Here is a 22,575-nt window from a genome sequence, read left to right as displayed (position 1 = left end):
TACCAAGTTACTAATAGAGAAGAGCAGACACTCATCAGGGCACTGTGAGGAAAGCAGTTGTCAAAACTAAAGGGCAACAAAGACATCTTCTGGACATCTTAAGAACTGCATAGTTTTTTTTTTTTAAATAAAGGATCTTATTTTCACCTAAGAGTAATAGTTGTTTAAAAACCACACATTAAGAAGTATAAAATCAATCTGTATTAGGTTTGAAATTTTAAATATTACATGATTACATCACAAACATATAGCATTTAAAGAAAAAAAGATACAAGTTGTTGCATACACAGTGGAATTAGTTTCCAAAACATCTTTAAGTCTATTTCCAGATACATTATAAAATACAAATATTTTAGTAAAACTTTATTTTCATATAAGGAACATCTAAAATAGTATGAAAACTACATGCAATGTAGAACAAATACTTGGAAAATGGGCTCATGAATCAGAGTCCACTTTTATTAAAATATGGTTGGCAAGTTAGTCATTAATTTAAAGCACTGTATTTAATAAAACAATGAAATTCAAAACCATGTTTGATTTATTTGTGATCTGTCCTAGGACTATACAGCATAATATTTTAGAAAAATTATTCCAGTGAAATATAATTAAAGGTTTCAAATTTACACATGTCCACTCAATTTGAACATGTGTTCTTTTTAGCTTAAAATTGTTTATAAAATCATATTAATATGGGTACAGTTAACAAATTTTTTATTTGAAATAGTACTTTTTTATTCTTAGAGCATGAATGCCTGGTTGCACTGACAGTTAGCCACCTTTAGGAAGTACTACTGATGCCCATAATTTGCATTGCTAAACAAGAGGGCAGATCCGGTTTAAGCCCAATAATAGTCCTAAAAAAAGTAATTTGTAGTTCAATGAGCAAAGGTCAACTTGCTTTAGTAATAGTTGTGTTTGATAAGAAATGCATGCTTTAGTTTTAGTTTTAGTTAACTCCAAATAAGTAAATATTCAACAAATAAGATATGCTTATTTACTAGAATTACCTTTTCTTAGTGTCTTCACATGACAGGCCATTAATTAGATTTTGTAACTAAATGCTTCCAATACCAGGATTAAATATTTGATTCTCTGGACTTTGTTTTATGTCACTTCTATCTTTTCAAATTATATGATATAATGGTTCATGGTTTTTCTAATACAGAAATTCAAATGAATAAGTAAGATAACCATAATGAAAGTTTAAGAGAGGTGATATTAAATAAAATTCAACCAGGGTGATAGAGATTATCTTCATATGGAACTGAAGTGCTTCAGTAAAATAAGTAACATGATTGTCTTTGGTATTTTTTTCACTAACACTGCCTGCTAGTTTTTGTACAACTGCTAAACAGAAATAGGTTTCTTGGTGCGTATATTCATTTCTCTAGGCAGTTACATTCGATTTGATCTGGGAAAGTGGCTGCCAGGAATTCTGTCAGAAATAAAATATTTATGAGTCAAATAATTATGACTTATCTTCTTAATGGATCAGCTAATTTAAGGTAATTCTGCAGTAAATTTCTGTATTTTATATGTGTTCAATTTCAAAAAGACAGTAACTAGAGAATAACCCTATTCTTGGACATCTAAAAACCAGGTTATCCTGAAGACTTAGCAGGGAAGTCAGCAGGTCTACACTAGATGTGTTGATGAATTGGACCTTGGCTACAAAACAGCCGGGAGACAGGTAGTAACTGGAAATCTAGGTGGACAGCTGTTGAGCAACAGACTGGATTCTTAATGAGAAGTAACAGGTTCTTATGCACTGAGTTGGCCTCTAGGGCTTGGGTCCAGTCCAGAAGAGAGGCTTGAAGAATTTACAAAATTCTTAGTCTTTGTGCTTTCAGAATTGAATATATCTGTTGTTCAAAATATAAGTGAAATAAAAAAAAAAGAAAAAAATATATAAGTGAACTGCTTTGCATATTTAATGAGAAGGGACTTGGGAGAGTGAAATTATGTGTTTATTTCAGTGTTCCCTCATATAAGCATTAGATAAGAACTATTCTACCTTGACAGCCATTTCTATACAGGACTTTGGGAAAGTTTGGTGAATGTGGAAGAAGCAGCCTTATGCTATCTGACAGTTTTTTCCAGCTCTCAGTAAATAAATAACAAATATATAACAGTATTTCCCATTTTTATACATGACTAGCAAATTTGGGGATTTTTTTAATGATGAGAAATTATATTAAAACAATAGTTTTACCTTCCCTCATCTGGGTTGCTCTGGTACATTTGTGCAGTTGGAGATGCCATACTCTGATGTGATAAAAGAGATGGAGAGAGATTGATTCCTCTGAGTTGCCGAAAAGCTATTTCTGCATGGATGCTCCGAGGATTATTTGTCAGAATGCCTGCATTCTTGTTTTTTTTGTCTGAAATTAAGAATTGTGAAACAATGAGAAGTACTAAGTAATAAAATGAATTAAGTAATAAGTCTTGTTGCCCTTCAACTGAATGTGTGCTATACATATTTCATAACATGAATTAAAACATTTTAAATAAAAATATAAAATTGGAATAGGATTTCTAGCACTTAATACTGCTTAAATTTCTCTGAGTTAGTGAATCTACTTGATTGTTTCTTGGTAATTTTTTAAAAATATAAATAGCTAGAGCTGTGTGCTATAATAAATGTAGAGGTAAGATGACCATAATTTTCAGAATAAAAATTGTGGCAACATATTCCAAAAAATAGGAGACAAGAGTATAGGACTTTTCAAGAAAACCCTAAACAATAGTCACACAACAAATTCTGAAGACAGATATCTGAGAAGGACATGATGGAGATGAATCCAAGGTTGAATTACTACCAAAAAAAAAAAAAAATAAAGGAAAGATATTGATGACATTCCTGAAGATAAATAACATTGTACTGCTAAGGAGGCTAATAATTTGGGATGTCCAGTTTTACTGACAGTTTATATCTATAAAAGCATAAAAATTCTCACTGTAACTAAAATCTTAATGCCATACATATGTAGAAGTATGAAAAATAAGTTAAAAAATAACCTCTTAACAAATCAAGTTATTTTGGGTTTCTTTTACCCGAGTTTCCTTTAAAAATAATCACACAGAGCACTCTACTATTTTTAGTAGGTTCTTAGATCATTCTATAATTACCGTGATGTTCAATTTTATTGTCCAACAGTGGCCCCATGCAAAGTGGGATGTTATAAGGAAGGGAAGATGTGAGCCCTCAGAGGAGTAGCTATCCCCAGATTTACCAAAAAGATAACCAGCGAAGATCTGGAATATGGGACTAGGTTTAATCTAAGCCTGAACTAAAATGTGTCCTTTTAATGTACTTGCTCTAGAGAGCTCTACCTCTTGAAACTCTTCTCTAGTTTTAGCTTCATGGTTTATTTGTGGTTTCAAGGATAAAGTCTGATCTTCTCTTTGTACCCAAGAATCTGTTGTCACAGATATTTTTAAACCTTTGACATTCTACTTTTAGCAGGACATAGTAATGAATTGGTTTTATATGTTATGAAATACATAAAGTCAAACAAAAGCTTTGAAAATAAATAATTCAGGAAATAATTGTGCAAGTATCACAAAGTTCACATGAGCAAATGTTTACTTACAGCGTATCAGTGGTTCAGCAAAACCCCAGAATACTAGAGACTCTAAAGTCAGAATGACCACATGAAACTTGAACAAACCAAGGATGGCAGCTTTGCTCTTGTAATTTTTGGATGAAGGGTAACTGCTTGTTCAGAATCAATAAATGTTCCCAGGCTTTGATTACAGATATGACTCCACAAATACACTAAGCTACTTCACTTACTAGGGATTCTTACCTACGTATAGCATTTCAAACGGATGGCAGTTATTTGTGACTCCCAGTCATGATGAAGGTGTCTTTAGCTCAAGACAGAGTTGTCTGGTTCATTGTAGTTGTCTAAGCAGGACCATGGACTTTTGTTAATGAGTCCTCCTGAGAACTTGAGCAGTGCTCCCAAATCATGTGCATGTGTCCCCTAGTGGACACTGATTTGGCTTGTGGACTGTCATTGGATAAAGCCCATCACCGGTTTTTAGTCACATAGGTTTTTAAACTTTGAAAAGCCTAATGTCTGCCTCCCCTTCCTGAGACCATGCTTCTCCTATCAGGTTACCTGAGACTTTTCAACTGTACTGGCTGTTTGGGCACATGCTTCTGAGTTTCCATTTCTTGGAGATAGTCGCCATAATTTTATTGAATATAAGTGATGGTTACTAATGGACTTTGATTTCTCCCCCTTTTCTTTCTTTCTTTTTTTTTTAAAGATTTTATTTATTTATTTGTAAGAGAGAGAGAGTGAGAACGAGCACAGGCAGACAGAGTGGAAGGCAGAGTCAGAGGGAGAAGCAGGCTCCCTGCGGAGCAAGGAGCCCGATGTGGGACTCGATCCCAGGACGCTGGGATCATGACGTGAGCCGAAGGCAGCTGCTTAACCAACTGAGCCACCCAGGCGTCCCTCTCCCCCTTTTCTTTTTTGCAGAAAGGCCTACTTTGTTAACATTATTCTTGGGACTTTTACCATTTGTAGTCTGATTTTATCTCCATTAAAGTATTTTGTTTTTATTGTTACTTTTTGACTAGTGATTACTTGTATAATTCTAGAACTTCTATTTGGTAACACTTCCTTGTTTTTTAACGTCCCTTCTGGTTCAAGATGAAAGCTACTATCCATATCAGGATTTCTTCTATTTATATCTTACTACAATAGAATTACTGGCATTTTATTCACAAATATTCACAAGCCTATTAATTGTTTGTTGTCTTCCTGTAGTTTAATCAACAAGTTATTTTTGACTTGATCTTCTGACATGAACGCTTTTGCACTAATGTGTTGCGTGGCCTTTAAACAAATGGAAAAGAACTAAAATTCAATTTAGATTATTTTTGCAGTATTTTTCTCAGGAAATTTGATTTATTCTAAAATTAAATCCAGACTTTTTATACTGTGCTATTACATGAAAAGGGAAAAGTGAGTATTTTGAATTTTTAGTTTTCATTTTCAAAAGTTATTTACCAAAATGAATGGAGAAAAACATTTAAAAACATATTTCATATCTATGGATTTTACATTTTAAAGTAGTGGTTATATATTTTAAGGTTATTTTAAATTACCCTCAGCCCCCATTCCATGTGCATTTTAGATTACTTTCATACAAGCTTTTCTCTCATATCATAGATTAGGCAGAGGGATGAGAAGGTTACTTGGTACCACATAGCTACATAAACATAATGTGGTTTAGTTTTCCATTGTTAACCCCAAACCATGAGATTTGGCACACTTATGTTTTCTTTAGTGATAGTATATGTTTAGAAAATAAACATTTTTATTTCAGTAGATTTTAGAATACCAAAATCTTTTCTGAGCCACCAAGTGGCTAGGTTGTGAAAGTTTTGTAATAATTTGCAGCTGGAACGCATGATACATTTTAATCCATTAAAAACTACTGGGAATGTATCAGCCAGAGTAGCAAGTAATTTTTGTTTTATAAATCAGAGTATCTGTCACCTTGCGATATTACCAATGCTGTTGTAAATTAAATTTAAAGTGGTATTTTAAAAAACCACACCTCCTGTTAAACAACTTTTATCTGTTTTTATCTCTTACTATAGATTATGTACAAGTAACATCTAAATAAAATAATACTTTTAACTCTAAAAAAAATTGAACAAACATGCAATTATAGGAAATGTAAATTTAAAAATACAATTTTAAGTCATATTAGAAGTCAGAGTGAGATTTTGGTTTCAAATGAAGTGTTTTGTTTGTTTGCTTTTACATTTACTTTGAAACTCTATGAAAATACCTTCTACTTCAGGAGTTAAAGTGAAGTCGGATCCCAGGTAATGGTTAAATGCACCAGGCAGAATTACATTTGTTATCTTTATGGGAGGAGCTTTCACTTGGCCAAATGACCCACCATCCATTGGAGAACTGGTAACAGGAATACACTACATAATAAAAGAAAAACAGTTAAGAACTCACCTCCCAAACTCAGATCAACAGATTTAGTTCTTACCATAAGCTCCATTTGATAATCTAAAATTCTTTAAGTGAGGAGTTATATCTAAACTGTAGAAGTCTTTTGAATGCTTAACCTCCCTCAGAACCTTTTGTTTTATCTTTTCAGACTGCATTGAACTCATTAATAGCGTGATGGCACTTCTCCCTTCCAAAGGATCTTAACAAGGTAAGTGCGGAAAATGAGAATTAAGCTTTCCCCCCTTTGTTTCTTTTTTACTGAGCGGGAGTTTCTAGAGTCATACCTTCCACATCTTTATATTCCTCACATTACCTCATCAAGTGCCTTGCAGTTAATTAGTTTTTCAAAAACAAACAACTAAATAAATGGGGACTAAGGAAAGCATCTTATAATAATCACTTTTAATGAATGTGCTAACTCTCTAAACAGTGTTTACATTTTAAGTTAGTTGAGGATTAAGAGGCTTTTAAAAGAATTTCAGGAGTCAGCAAACAGGAGGGAAGTATTTTAGGTTGGAGACTCTTGGTTTCCCTAGAAGTTTATGCTTGCTCTGTCTTCATTAAAACTGACCTTGTTTATACTTTTAAAAATATGAATATACTGAATTTGGAATATATTCAACTTATTTAGAGATACAGGCTTTTGCCATTTGTATAAAATGATCGATTTCTCTGTTTCAGTAAGTGTTACCAAGAATGCAGCTTTGTAATGGGCACTAAAGTATCAAGCCTTTTACTAAATCTGGTCAGTCCCCAATTCCCTAACTAATTCCTTTGTAGGAATTTCTTCCCGTTACTAATCTAGAATGTTGTCCAACTAACTTTTTTCTGAAACCAAAGCACCAAAATGTTCTGGTTTAAAGGACAACTTTAGAGTTCATTTATTCCCTCTTTACTTGCTGTTAAAAAAGAAAGAACAGCAGTAATTGAAAGAAAAATAAATTAGACTGAACTGATAAACTTGAAAAGGTTTCTGTTTTTGTGTCTCCTGTACAGCTAAAGGAAATAATGGCTTAGTTTTGTCCTAGCCATGAAAATAAGCATTATTATTGAATCTTAAAATAGATTTCTCTAAAATATAGACTTCAAAATATCCCCTTTATTAACCCTGTACAGATGAGCTAAAAAATAATTTTTAATAAAATGCTTACAAATAGAATAATTAGAAAAATAATTAAGTTCTTATATAAGGCACTGATTCAAAAGGCAAGAATATGTGTCTAGATTCACTCAAGACACATTATCATATCATAGTATAGTAATGGGAAAAATCCAAATTTACTGTATGAAAAATAGAAAAGACTAGCCAAGAAGCAAACCCGTTAGTGAAATACTAACTTATCTTAATTCTCAACTAAAATTTGAATATGTATAGTGTCAAATGTCCAGTGTGCTCTGGGAATCAATTTGTTTTACAGAAGGGATGGAGAGTGTTGGGTATCCACTGAGTTAGGTGAAAGCATCTATAGTAGTAGTCTCACCTCTTTTTTCTTCAGTATGCATTTTAAAAGTAATCTTTGTTCACTGACTGATGTCCTTGCTCACTGGCTTTCACTTACATTAGAGGTTCACTTACCTTCTTACTGCCCTACCCCAGTTTAGGTCTTCATAATCTCCCTCTTGGGTTATTCTAAAAGCCTCTTAACTGGTTCCCCTGCCTCCAGCCTTTTCTTTCTCAAACCTTGCAAAGGCACGGCTCTAATAAGGTTACTACTACTTTGTTCAAAAAACCTTAGCTTTTCTGTGTTTAGTCTTTGTGGAGGATGGCCATGAAGAATCCTTGTGGTTAAGGACAGAATTTCCTAATGATAAGCTTTTGCGGCTTCTGTCTCTAATCTCTTTCATGTCATGGTCAGATAACTTTTTAGAGTTTGTAGGTAAGAAGTGCAATTTTTTCTGGCCAATAAGGAAAGCAGCTCACATCTCCCTTGTTAGATGAACTGCATAGTCTGGAGAGTTGAGGTCAGAATTCCTTCCTTCCCTTCCTAGCTGCTAAACTGAAAGATTTAGTTTCGGTTTATAGAAGTGAAATGTTACAGATTCTTACCCTCTAGCATTATCTCAGATATTCAGCAAGAGGTACACGGATTTTAAATAATTTTCTTAATGTCGAATTAAATTATTGGAAAAAAGGAGCTTCCCTGGAATTTATGTGTGTAGATGTGCTCTCTTCACCAGATCAAGGTGCTTTTGATAGTAATCACTAGAATAGATACTAAAATAGTCTACAAAAACATCATAGCCCAGATTTACCTCGTAAGTTGGTTTTAATTTACTAATAATTGTGTATTTTAAAAGGAAAAGTATAAATAATAGAAGTATTACCGAAGTTTTCTTTGCTTGGAATTCAGAGAAATGAAATTCAGCTTTAGCTCTATCATCTGAATTCACTGGAATTCCATCCAACATCTGTAAGTTAGGCAGCCGAAATATGAGCATGTGGCGATGTAATGTTTTTCTGCAAATCTGAATAAAGTTACACATAACAACTTATTACTTTAAGAAAACATTTATTTCAAAGAATCATTTTTATGGAGAAGGAAATTTAACACAGGTAGTAAAAATGACAGATAATAGCTAATTCGTTATAATAGACAGTACAAATATGAGCTCCCTTTTTGAAAGTTTTCTCAATTCCCTATTATACTAAATGCAGATTCAAACTTCTTAAATTTAGTTTTTGGTTTCTTCTTATTATTTTTAATTTAAATTGAATTAGCCAATATATAGTATATCATTAATTACAGAGGTAGAGTTCATTAATTCATCAGATGTATATACACCCAATGCTCATCATATCACGTGACTTCCTTACTACCCATCACCCAGTTACCCCAACCCCTTCCTCCTCCCCTCCGGCAACCCTCAGTTTCTTTTCCATAGTTAAGAGTCTCTAATGGTTTGTCTCCCTTGCTGATTTCTTCCCATTCAGTTTTCCCTCCCTTCCCCTATGGTCCTCTGCACTGTGTCTTATATTTCTCATATGAGTGAAACCATAAGATAATTGATTCTCTCTGATAGACTTATCTCACTTACCGAAATACCCTCCAGTTCCATCCATGTTGATGAAAATGGTAAGATTTGTATCCTTGCTGATGGATGAGTAATATTCCATTGTGTACATATATACACAGAATATATACATACACACACATACATACACAAACACACACAAACACACACATTGCCTCTTCTTTATCCATTCATCTTTATCCATCCATCAGAACATCTCATCTCTTTCCACCCTTTGGCTATTGTGGACATTGCTGGTATAAACACTGAGGTGCAGGTGCCCCTTCAGATCACTACATTGTATCTTTGGGGTAAATATCCAGTAGTACAATTGCCAGGTCAGGGAAGCTCTATTTTTAACGTCTTGAGAAACCTCCATATTATTTTCCAGAGTGACTGTACCAGCTTGCATTCCCACCAACAGTGTAAAAGAGTTCCCCCTTCTCCACATCCTCACCAACGTTTGTTGCTTTCTGTCTTATTAATTTTAGCCATTCTGACTGGTGTGAGGTGATATCGTGGTTTTGATTTGTATTTCCCTGATGCCAAGTGATGTGGACCATTTTGTATGTCTTTGAAGAAATGTCTATTCATGTTTTCTGCCCATTTTTTGACTGGATTCTTTGTTTTTAGGGGGGTATTGAGTTGGACAAGTTCTTTATAGCCTTTGGATACTAGTCCCTTATCTGATACATCATTTTTAAGTATCTTTTCCAATTCTGTAGGTAAAAAGCAGCAGCTTTTTATCTTGATGAAGTCCCAATAGTTCATTTTTGCTTTTGTTTCCCTTGCCTTTGGGGACATGTCTAGCAAGGATTTGGTGTGGCTGAGATCACAAAGGTTGCTGCCTGTGTTCTCCTCTAGGATTTTGATGGATTCCTATCTCACATTTAGGTCTTTCATCCATTTTGAGTTTATCTTTGTGTATGATTTAAGAAATTGGTCCAGTTTCATTCTTCAGCATGTGGCTGTCCTATTTTCCCAGAGCCATTTGTTGAAGAGACTGTCCTTTTTCCATTGGATATTCTTTCCTGCTTTATCAAAGATTAGTTGACCATCGAATTGAGGGTCCATTTCTGGGTTCTCTATTGTGTCTCACTGATCTATGTGTCTGTTTTTGTGCCAGTACCATACTGTCTTGATAATTACAGCTTTGCAATAGAGCTTAAAGTCCGCCAAACCAGGTTTGGTTTTATTTTTCAACATTCATCTGGCTATTCAGGGTCTTTTCTGTTCCATACAAATTTTAGGATTCTTTGTTCCAGCTCTGTGAAAAATGTTGATGATATTTTGATAAGGATTGCTTTGAATGTGTAGACCGCTCTAGGTGGCATAGGCATTTTAAGAGTGTTTATTCTTCTAATCTATGAACATGGAGTTTTACTCAATTTCTTTCATAAGTGATCTGTAGTTTTTAGAGTACAGATCCTTTACCTCTGTGGTTAGGTTTATTCCGAGGTGTCTTATGGTTTTTAGTACAATAGTAAATGGGATAAATTCCTTAATTGCTCTTTCTTCTATTTCATTGTTAGTGTATAGAAATGTAACTGATTTCTGTGCATTGATTTTATATCCTGCCACTTTGCTGAATTCCTGTGTGAGGTCTAGTAAATTTTGATGTGGAATCTTTTGGGTTTTCCACATAAAGTATCATGTCATCTGTGAAGAGGGAGAGATTGACTTCTTTGCCAATTCGAAAGCCTTTTATTTCTTTGTTGTCTGATTGCTGAAGCTAGGGCTTCTAAGTACTATGTTAAACAATAGTGGTGAGAGTAGGCATGCCTGTTGTGTTCCTAACCTTAGGGAAAAGCTCTCAGTTTTTCCCCATTAAGAATGATATTTGCTGTGGGCTTTTTGTAGGTGGTTTTTATGATTTGGGGTATGTTCACTTTACCCCTACACTGTGAAGAGTTTTAATCAAGAAAGGATGCTGTATTTTGTCAAATGCTTTTTCTACATCAATGGAGAGAATCGTATGGTTCTTGTCCTTTTTTTTATGAATGTGCTGTATTACATTGATTGATTTGTGAATGTTGAACCACCCCTGCAGCACAGGAATAAATCCCACTTGGTTGTGGTGAATAGTTCTTTTAATGTACTATGGATCCCATTTGTAGTATCTTTGTGAGAATTTGGGCATCTATCCTCATCATGGATATTGGTCTGTAATTCTCCTTTTTGGTGGGTTTTGTCTGGTTTGGGGATCAAAGTAATGCTGGCTTCATAGAACAAGTTTGGAAGTTTTCCTTCCATTTCTTTTCTATCTTTCTTTCTTTTTTTTTTTTTTTAAACTGCTTCAGAAGAATAGGTATTAATTCTTTAAATTTTTGGTAAATTTCCCTGGGAAGCCATCTGGCCCTGGACTTATTTGTTGGGAGATTTTTTTTTTTTTTAAGATTATTTATTTATTTATTTGTCAGTGATGGAGAGAGAGCGAGCAAGCACAGGCAGACAGAGAGGCAGGCAGAGGCAGAGGGAGAAGCAGGCTCCCTGCCGAGCAAGGAGCCCGATGTGGGACTCGATCCCAGGACGCTGGGATCATGACCTGAGCCGAAGGCAGCCGCTTAACCAACTGAGCCACCCAGGCGTCCCTGTTGGGAGATTTTTGATGACTACTTCAATTTCCTTGTTGGTTATGGGTCTGTTCAGGTTTTCTATTTCTTCCTGTTTCAGTTTTATACATCTCTAGGAATGCATCCATTATCTTCCAGATTACCTAATTTGTTGGTATATAGTTGCTCATAATGTGTTCTTATAATTGTTTGTATTTCTTTGGTGTTGGGTGTGATCTCTCCTCTTTCATTCATGATTTTATTAATTTGGGTCCTTGCCCTTTTTGAAAGTCTGGATAGGGGTTTATCGATCTTATTAATTCTTTCAAAGAATCAGGTTCTAGTTTCATTTATCTGTTCTATTTATCTGTTCTTTGGGTTTCTATTTTATTGATTTCTGCTCTAATCTTTATTATTTCTCATCTCCTGCTTGGTTTAGAGTTTATTTGCTATTCTTTCTCCAGCTACTTTAGGTATATGGTCAGGTTGCGTATTTGAGACTTTTGTCACTTCTTGAGAAAGTCTTGTATTGCTATGTACTTCACTCTTAGGACCACCTTTGCTGCATCCCAAAGGTTTTGAACAGTTGGGTTTTCATTTTCACTTGTTTCCATGACCTTTACAAATCCTTCTTAATTTCCTGGTTGACCCATTCATTATTTGGTAGGATGCCCTTTAACCTCTTACGTATTTGAGTTCCTTCCAAATTTCCTCTTGTGATTGAGTTCTAGTTTCAAAGCAGTATGGTCCAAAAATATGCAGGGAATGATCCCAATCTATTGGTATTGGTTGAGACCTGATTTGTGACCCAGTATGTGATCTATTCTAGAGAATGTTCCATGTGCATTTGAGAAGACAGTGTATTCTGTTGCTTTAGGATGAAATGGTCTGTATATATATCTGTGGAGTCCATCTGGTCCAGTGTGTCATTCAAAACCATTGTTTCCTTATTGATTTTCTGCTTTGATGATCTGTCCATTGATGTAAGTGGGGTGTTAAATTCCCCTACTATTATTTTGTTATTATCAGTTAGTTCCTTTATATTTGTTTTTAGTTGTTTTATGTACTTGGGTCTTCCTATGTTGGGAGCATAAATATTTACAATTGTTATATCTTGTTGGATTGTTCCCTTTATTATTACATAGTACCCTTCTTTGCCTCTTAAAATGTCTGTAGTATGCAAATCAATATATACATTTAATACAATCCCTATAAAAATACCAAGAGCATTTTTCACAGAGATAGAACAAACAATCCTAAAATTTGTATGGAACCACAAAAGACCCTGAATAGCCAAACCAATCTTGAAAAAAAAAAAAATAGCAAAGCTGGAGGCATCACAATTCTGGACTTTAAGTTATATTACAAAGCTGTACTCATCAAAACAGTGTAGTATTTGCACAAAAAAAGACACATAGATCAGTGGGACAGAATAGAAAACCCAAATGAATCCAAAATTATATGGTCAATTAATCTTCAATAAAGTGGGAGAGAATACCCAATGGGAAAAAGATAGTCTCTTCAACAAATGTTGTTGAGAAAACTGGATATCTACATGCAATAGAATGAAAGCCACTTTCTTACACAATACACAAAAATAAATTCAAAATGGATTAAAGACCTAAACAAGAAAGGGGAAACAATAAAGATCCTAGAGAGAATACAGGGCATTAATTTCTTTGACATCAGCCATAACAACTTCTTTCTAGATAGGTTTCCTGAAATGAGGGGAAAAAAAAAGCAAAAATAAACTATTGGGACCCCATTAAATTGAATAGCTTCTGCACAGCCAAACGAAACAATCAACAAAACTAAAAGATAATCTACTGGATGGAAGAAGATATTTGCAAGTGATATATCTGATAAAGGATAAGTATCCAAAATTTATAAGGAATTTATAAAACTGAACACCCCATAAATGAATAATGTAATTAAAAGAGGGCAAATAGACATTATTCCCAAGAAGACATATATACAGCCAACAGACACATGAAAATATGCTCAAAATGACTTATTATCAGGGAAATGCAAATCAAAACCATACTGAGATATCTCCTCACACCTGTCAGAATGGTTAAAATCAACAACACAAGAAACAACAAGTGTTGGTGAGGATGGGGAGAAAAGGGAATCCTCTTGCATTGTGGGTGGGAATGCAAATTTGTGCAGCTACTCTAGAAAACAGTGGTATGGAGAGGCCTCAAAAAGTTAAAAATAGAACTATCCTATGATCCAGCAATCACACTACTAGGTATTTACCTAAAGAATACAAAAGCAGTAATTCAAAGGCATACATGCACCCTAATGTTTATGGCAGGATTAGGTACAATCATCAAATTATGGAAACAGCCCAAGTGTCCACTGATTGATGAATGGACAAAGAGTATGTGTGTGTATATATACATACATATTTACATATTCATATATATACACAATGGAATATTAGTCGTAAAAAAGAAAGAAATCTTGCCATTTTCAATGACATGGATGGAGCTAGACAGATTCATGCAAAGCGAAATACGTCAGTCAAAGAAAGACAAATACCATATGATTTTACTCATATGTGGAATTTAAGAAGCAAAACAAACAAGCAAGGAAAAAACGGAGAGAGAGAAGTAAAGCAAGAAACAGGTTCTTAACTATAGAGAACAAACTGATGGCTATTACCAGAAGGGAAGTGGGTGGGAGGATTCGTTAAATAGGCAATGGGGATGAAGGAGTACACTTGTTACAGTGAGTACCAGGTGATGCATGGAAATGTTGAATCACTATATTGTACACCTGAAACTACTATTATACTATATGTTCGTGAACTGGAATTTAAATAAAAGCTTAAATAAATAAAAGCTAAACCAAAGAATCAGTTACGATGCTAAAAATCGTTGAATAAATAATGTTAAAAAGGTCAAAAAAGTAAATTCCAAGAAACTAAAAGAAGGAAATAATAAAGGGGGGAATTATTGAAAAAGAAACCAAATAAATTAACCACTTGATAAAAAACAAAATATGGTTCTTTGAAGAGATTAATACAATAGACAAAGCTTTAGCAAGACTTATCAAACATAAAAGGGAAAAGCAAAAATCAACAAATTTAGGTATAAAAAAGATGAAAAAGGGCGTCTGGGTGGCTCAGTGTGTTAAACCTCTGCCTTCAGCTCAGGTCCTGGGATCCAGCCCCGCATCGGGCTCTCTGCTCAGCAGGGAGCCTGCTTCCCCCCCAACTCTCTGCCTGCCTCTCTGCCTACTTGTGATCTCTCTCTCTCTGTCAAATAAATAAATAAAATCTTTTAAAAAAAGATGAAAATAACACAAATACAGTGGAGATTTAAAAAAAATTCATGAGCGTATTATGATAGTAATACACACATATAAATACATATGTATTTATGTACAAATAGTATACATACATATAAATTTTAAATTTATATAAAAATTTATATAAAAAAGGACAAATTTATAGAAAAATTTAACTTCTCAATATTGACTTTTGGAGAAATAGAAAACATGATTAGATTTATAGCCTTTAAATAATCTGAATAAGTAGTTTAAAATCTATTTTCAAGAAATATTGATCCCAGATTGTTTTAGAGATAAGGTTTAATTATCCAGGTGCCTGAGTGCCTCAGTGGCATCTGCCTCCCACTCAGGTCATGATCCCAGGGCTCTGCTGGGCTCTGCATTGGGCTCTCTGCTCAGTGGGTTTTTCTGCTTCTCCCTCTCTACCTCTCCCTTCTGCTTGTGTGTGCTCTCTCTCTCTCAAACAAATTTTTAAAAAAAATCTTTAAAAAATGATCTAATTATCCTTCAAGGAACACACGAGTTTTTTCCTATATAAGCTAATTCATAGACTCTCAAGAGAAAGCTCCCAATTTATTTTATGAGGCAACATCAGCCTTGATGAACTTAAAAGAATAGCATAAGAAGATAATTACAGGATAATTTTACTTAATTCCATAAATACAGATATACTATATGAAACCTTAGCAAATTGAATTGAGCAAAGTATAAAATATGACTACATAGTATTCAGTTTAGGATTAATGATGGTTTAACGCTAAAGCAGGTTAAAGAGAAAACTATATTGCCAATTAGTCAAAATCCTATGACTAATATCCACTTTATGATAAAAACAGGTAGTAAACTGAATTAGAAAGGAACTATTTTAAAATGTTGAAGGTTATCTACCCATAACCTATAGCAAACTCATATTTAATAGTGACAATTTCAAAGTGTTTTTTGAAGTCTGTTACCTGCTATCAGTGCTTCTATTCAACACTTTAGTAAAGGTCCTAGTCAACACACTAAGAGAATTAAAGGAAATAAAAAACACAAGGATTGGAAAGAAATGAGTCATTATTGCAGATAATATGATGGCCTACAGAGAAAATCCAACAAAATTTACAGTCCATTAGAACTAAAAAGAGAGTTCAGCAAAGTTCCTGGAGAAAGAGTAACATGCAAAAATCAGAATTCCTATACTTCAGCAACAAACAATTAGAAACATGTAAACAAATGTTGTTTAAAATAGCTATTAAGACAATGGAATAAATCAAACCAAAGATTATTAAAACCTTTAAGAGAAATCTAGAAATTTTATTGGAGAACACAGATTAAATGTAGCGATGGATATTCGTGCTTATGAAGGGGAAACCTCAATACTACATATATTAGGGGAGACTGCTTATTGTTATGTCCTGGTTTGAATCGCTCTCTCTGATGTGGCACTACTGGCTCTCTCAGCCCCTCTACTCCTCTACTAGGAGCAGAGTGACTTCACTGATAAACTGGTAAAGATTAAACTGAGCGTATTTAACTCCTGTCTTGGGAAGGAACATATTGCTACAGAATGCCCTTTCTTCCTCCTGCAGAAGCTCTCCTCTGTGGAAAGAATTCAGTTAAGTATTTCCTGTTACTGGGTGATCATGATTGCTATTTCTGGGATCCGTTAGCAGGCCTCTTTGGCTTTCTCATGAAGCTAAGTAAAATATTTTCCCCTCTCCATCTGCCACTGTTTTATCTGTCAATTTGTTCAGATGTTAGGTGAGTCAAGGTGCTGCTCATTTGATCCTCCAAAACCTCCAACAGGAAAAATAGCAGGTTTCTCCCAAAATTAATTTACATATTCCATGCAATTCCAAATAAAATGTGGAATTTTATGTGATAGCAAGACTGTCACATAACTTCAATTTCCTAAAACTCACAGCAGTTGTAAAGGGCCAAGAACAGCTGAGACAGTGAAGAGAGAAAAGAGGAGGAGGAATGGAAGGAAAATTAGAGGTGCTTTCTCTACCAGACACCAAAACTTAATATAAAACTTTAATAATTAACCAGTATGATATTGATACAGGGATTGACAATAGTCCAATGAATACAATGTGGAACGCTGAAACAGATCCTTTTATATATTTTCACCAGTTGAAAGAGGACAGTAATCAATAAATTGTGCTTGGATAACTGTCTACACATATGGAAATGGATAAATTCCCACATATAAAAATAGATTATATACAACTATAAACTAAATTAACTGATTAATTATAAAAGTAACATACTCACTGGATTGCCATAAACTGTAAGCTCTTTGAGAGAAGAGATACCATCAAGTTTTTCCAGTTCTGCCATATCCTATTCAAAAGTTAATCAATAAATTACTATTTGGGTAGATCTAATATTTTTAAATATACACTGTTTTGAAGTAGTCATATGTAAGTGCTGGATTACAGCTAGCTCATGATTGAATTCTCCAAAGTGAGCTTGAGTGACAAATTCTGTATTTTTGATTAAGGACAAATCTATGTACTATTAATTCCAAATGCATGATTGGTAAAGATGGTATTCTAACAGGGAAAATAGGCCATATAGTAGCACTTGCAGGAAAAGACCAAATTCTTCTCTGAAAAGTTATGGTCTAGGGCTAAGATTTTATTTGTTTAATTCTCTAGAGGATTGACCCAGAAGTATGAAAAAAGATAATAAATCCAGTATAAATAATTTTATTTTATTTATTTATTTGAGAGAGAGAGGGAACACAAGCAGGGGGAGTGGGAGAGGGAGAAGCAGACTTCCAGCTGAGCAGGGAGCCCGATGTGGGCCTAGGTCTCTGGGATCACGACCTGAGCCCAAGGCAGATGCTTAATGACTGAGCCACCCATGCACTCCTAGTCTAAATAATTTTAAACACAACATTAACCATAAAGGAATATGTAATATTGAGTGGACTACATCCTGATACATTTTCTGGGAGTATATATAGTTGAAAAACTATTTTTCTATTTGAATAATTTGTCTTCACTACTGGGTAGTTATTTATTATTACCTATTTAACATGAATGAAAGTTTGCAAATACATTTTAACTTTGGCAAAATTATTTTAAAAAATGCTATTTCTGACAAAATTTAGGTGACAAGCCCAACTTTAGTTTGCTGCTAGTTTATAGTGATAAAATAAAGTTATTGATATGCTCCTATTCTTATTTGGAATGACAAGTAGATATAGCCAGTTCAGCTACCAACTATAAAAAAAAACTTAGACATATTTGAGATCATTTGGAAGTGGAATTTGATTAAAATGGTTGATCTTTACAATTTTGATCTTAGAGGTGTCATAATGGAGGACTTTAGAAAAGCTCTGATAGTCAATTATCTGTCTTATCTTTATGCATTTGACCCACAGGTGGTTCCTGTCTGTGGAATCAAAGCCTGATTAGAAAGTATAAAAGTGTGAAAAGTCTTTTCTCAATTATTTCTTCAAATTAAACAGAGTTTGGCAGTGTACACTAGTGAAGTATTTCTAATTAAAATGTTTGTTTCTCATGGGAGATGTTAATATGAGAAACTGTGTTAAATTTGTAGAGGATAATGCTGGTATAAAGAGACATCAAAAAATGAGTATGTTTATAGTTGGGGAAGAGGGCTGATGACATCCCATTTTTAATATAAGGTGTTTTTTTTTTCACAATGTAGTGTTGGACTTACTCTGTACCCGCTAAATATGGCAAATTTTCGGGAATTTTGTGAGATGGTGTTTTAACTTGAAATTGGCTATGGTGGAAGAAATTATACCATGGAAATTGGCAAATGCTATTTATTAGGACTTTTTTTTCTCTGCAGAGCAAGCCACTAAACATTAACCAACACACAAATAGTTGTTATCTTTCGAGTCCATTTTCTGGATAAGACTTATGGCAATCATGGTAATAGTTAGGCTTAGATTGGGGCCTTTCATTTAGGGCAAGAAATTGCAGTGGAGTATTTCCTGGAGTTCTTTCCAGCCTCAGGTGATTACTAAGCTGTTTGAAAGTAGACACAGTTGTTTGATGCCAGATAGGGGAATCATTTAGACACAGGAATCAAATAGGACTGTAAAGTTGAATTAAATAACTCACCTTTCAGTTGTGTTTCTGGGATTCTATCTGCAAAGGCAGGACTATAGGCAACAGTTTTCCCAAATCTACATTATGGGTCATGATGGCTAAGTGAAAATCTTCACACTGGAATCTGTTATCAAGGATATGCATTTATGAAAGATTTTAAAATAGGTTAATGCAGGGCTGCATATATCTTCATTTGAAGTATTATCTTCCTAATTTTTCTTTGCCTTTCCCCTCCTATTCTAGAGGTCTTTATCAACCCAAGTGTTATAATCTGATTGCCCATTTGTGGAAAGTAATGCTGGTGTCAGCCTACCCAAATTGGTATGAATCAAGAGAAAAAAATCTCTTCCAAAAACAAAATCTGAATAGAGAGTTAAGAATTTTGAAGAACATATTATTTTCAGTAAAATTAAACAGAATCTCCAATTCAACTTCTTACTCCTCTCAGTTAATGTTTTCCAATTAAATGTATGGTTATATTAAGGTACTATAATATTGTTAGAATAAGTTTGATGGTATAATGGTCAATCTAAATTCAAGGAAAAATACTATTTCAAGGATAAAAATAAACCATGGAGGGTGATCATTAAATAATCAATACCCTTTCATTCCATGATGTATTTATAATTTCCCAGGATTTATCATATAGGTTGTCTATTAACTGTATTAAATTTTTATAAAAAATAACCTCAACTAGGCATTATCTTGCTTAAGTTACTGGGGAGTAAGTTGTTACAACAGTGAATCTGTCATTCCTTCTCTTCCTTTAGTGGATTAGAAGGGTAGGGAGGTTGGGCAAGGACAATTGGGAAGAGCAAGTTACCTGGTCTAATCTCTTTGTAATTATGATGGCAAATAGCTGTGCTGTCAAATAGACCAATGATACTCACTAGGAAAAAGGTCCTTAATATATGAATTACTTTTAGCAGGATCTCCCTGGTTAAGGAGTGCTTCTAGTAAATAAACCTACAACTACAGAATTATCAGACATGGCTCCCTATTAAAATATCACATAAGCTCAAGTATAAAATGGGAGGCATTTCATAAGTGAAGCACTTCCTTGTTCTATGAGATCAATCACACAAAATCTAACTTGGAGATCTTATATTTTAATCTAAGCTAGAGAGTATGTAGAAAGAAAGGACCTGAGAAGCCACAGGAATGTCCCAGACCCTGTGTATCCTTGAAATTCTAGTAAAACTTGATACTGAGTAAGATCTCCTATGCATGTTCAATCTGATATGACAATCTTTTGTGTCAGCTTCGTTACTATCACTGGAAAGATTTTCCATAGGATTACAATTTTCCCAGTTTAGATCTCTGGATAAAGCTTTGTAAGAATCATTGCCAGTTTGGAAGGCTTTTCTCAGATGAAAGTTGTTTGAATCTTGATAAATTAGTTGTATGCTATTTTTCTCTGTATGTCTATTTCCTAGTTGCTGTGTAGGACAGTCCTCATGATGTCCTTCTAGCCTTGAACAGGCTTTTATATCACTCCAGAAGGGGCTTCCTGAACTCTAGCAAGTAGAGCCACAAATACTGATTGCTTAATCAATTTTGATTACATAGCTATATAATCAATACTGATTGCATAGTTAGGTTCTGATACAAATGTGGACAAGATATAATTGGTTCCTGCTCTTGGGTGGAAGTCCACATTTCATTTTGTCTTTGAGATTGTCTTAGAGGTGTGGTGAGGAGTAGTGAAATTGGTAAGAGGAGGGCTAACAGATCATCATCAAAACACTGAGAGAAGTGTTAGGGCTGTGTAAGGTTATATATACCTTCAATCCTCTTATCTGCAGACTATGTCAGGAGAGAGTTTGGGCAGGCCCAGTTGGGACAGTGCCTAAAGGAAATAGGGTGAATTCCGAGCAGGTAAAACTAAAGTAAGGGAAGCCCTGAGTGGGTAGAGTTGGAATATTAAAGCCAAGTCAAGGTCCATTATCAAGAACTGATTCAGGGGGCCGGGGTAGCTCAGTGGGTTAAGTCTCTGCCTTCAGCTCAGGTCATGATCTCAGGGTCCTGGGATTGAGCCCTGCATTGAGCTCTCTGTTTAGTAGGGAGCCTGCTTCCCTCTCTCTCTCTACCTGCCTCTATGCCTGCTTGTGATCTCTCACTCTCTGTCAAATAAATAAATAAAATCTTAAAAAAAAAAAAAAAAGAACCGATTCAAATGTCTGGCAGACCAAGTACAAATGCCAAGTTTAAAGAGCCAGAGGGGGGGCACCTGGGTGGCAAGATGGGTTAAACCTCTGCTTTCGGCTCAGGTCATGGTCTCAGGGTCCTGGGATTGAGCCCTGCATCGGACTCTCTGCTCAGCAGGGAGCCTGCTTCCCCCTCTCTCTCTGCCTACCTCTCTGCCTGCTTGTGATCTCTGTCATATAAATTAAAAAAAAAAAAAAAAAAAAAAACCTTAAAAAAAAAAAAAAGAGCCAGAGGAAATCTGGGAATGAGATACAGAAATATCTTGGGCATAAACAATGAATTCTGGTACACTAAAAAGAAATTTTAAAAAATTTAAAAATTAAAAAAAAAAAAAAGAAAGAAATATCTTGGGCTGAGAGCAGTCCAGAACAAGAGATCTCTTAGAGAAGACTGCTGAGAAGAGCTTAGAACATTTAGTGCTAACTTTTTTTTAGCAGGTGGATGCATGTGGGTTGGTTGGTTTAAAAAGTCTAGAACACAGTGGACATCTTCGCATCACAGACTATTTATATGCTCCTGCTTCACAGAGTATTCATATGGCATATAAATAAGTTAATGTGCTAGCAAAGTTTTCATTGGTGTGTTTGGAACCTTTATGTTCAGAGGAGTTAAGTCTTGTAAATCTCATAACAAACAAATAATGTTACCTGGATTTTATTATATCCTAGGAAGAGTTTCTCTAGTTTTACCAAAGGTTGTAATTTGCTCAGCTCTCGTAGTCTATTTTCCTCCAGGTGAAGTGCCAACAGAGAGCTTGGTTTGGCAAAGGCACTATCATTAAATGCTCTGATGCGGTTATGGTCCACTACCAATTCCTGAAGGACTGCTAAATTGTCAAGCCCTTCAATTTGACTGATTTCATTCCCTGGAGAAACATAAGTCATGATAGGTCAGGTGAGCCCAAACCTTCTGAATACCTATCTTACTGAAATATTTTTTATAAAATGATTTTTTAAATAGTAAAATATTAAAAAGAACATATTTTCAAGGAGAAATAAAAATGTATTTATAAGAAAGTACCCTCATCATCAAATAATATTTGGTGAAATTTCTCCTTTATGTTTGAAAGACCAAGATGTAATGTATACAATGTATGTAATTGATCCAATCTATCAGTTCAGTAATGGAGGGCTGAAATTGTTGATACTGACAAAAGTAGATGTATAAAAGTGCTGCAGAAGATATACTTAAGTATATTGATTATTTTAATAGGTATTTAAATAGGTACCTTTAAATATTTATTAATATAAATGAATTGTGTTTTAAGTTGGAAGAATATACCTTAATTGTGCTATTATTTATTTCTCAACATATTTTTGCACAATCACATTAAAAAATTAAAAATGAATTAAGCATTCATTACATTCTTTGAAATCTCAATCCTTTATATCCTATGATTTCTCTCTACTGTAGCAATCAATAGCTTTGTAAGTA

At 34.4% G+C, this 22,575-nt stretch overlaps 1 protein-coding gene across 2 annotated transcripts in view; it reads right to left on the bottom strand.

Annotated features, from left to right (window-relative positions):
* Positions 1 to 272: 272 nt before the first annotated feature.
* LRRC9 (leucine rich repeat containing 9) overlaps positions 273 to 22,575 on the bottom strand; it is a 108,679-nt gene continuing 86,376 nt past the window's right edge. For both annotated transcript variants that reach the window (XM_059182235.1, XM_059182234.1), the window contains exons 28-32: positions 21,789 to 22,006; positions 17,117 to 17,185; positions 8,322 to 8,462; positions 5,821 to 5,965; positions 273 to 2,384 (exon numbers count right to left, since the gene is read on the bottom strand). In XM_059182235.1, coding sequence (XP_059038218.1) covers positions 2,212 to 2,384; positions 5,821 to 5,965; positions 8,322 to 8,462; positions 17,117 to 17,185; positions 21,789 to 22,006 — 746 coding nt within the window. In that variant the 3' untranslated portion in view covers positions 273 to 2,211. The remainder of the gene's footprint in view (positions 2,385 to 5,820; positions 5,966 to 8,321; positions 8,463 to 17,116; positions 17,186 to 21,788; positions 22,007 to 22,575) is intronic.

The sequence above is a fragment of the Mustela lutreola genome, chromosome 7, assembly GCF_030435805.1.
Source record: "Mustela lutreola isolate mMusLut2 chromosome 7, mMusLut2.pri, whole genome shotgun sequence".
Taxonomy (NCBI): Eukaryota; Metazoa; Chordata; class Mammalia; order Carnivora; family Mustelidae; genus Mustela; species Mustela lutreola.
The sequence above is the reverse complement of the archived record's forward strand: the minus strand, read 5'-3'. Positions and strand labels throughout refer to the sequence as shown.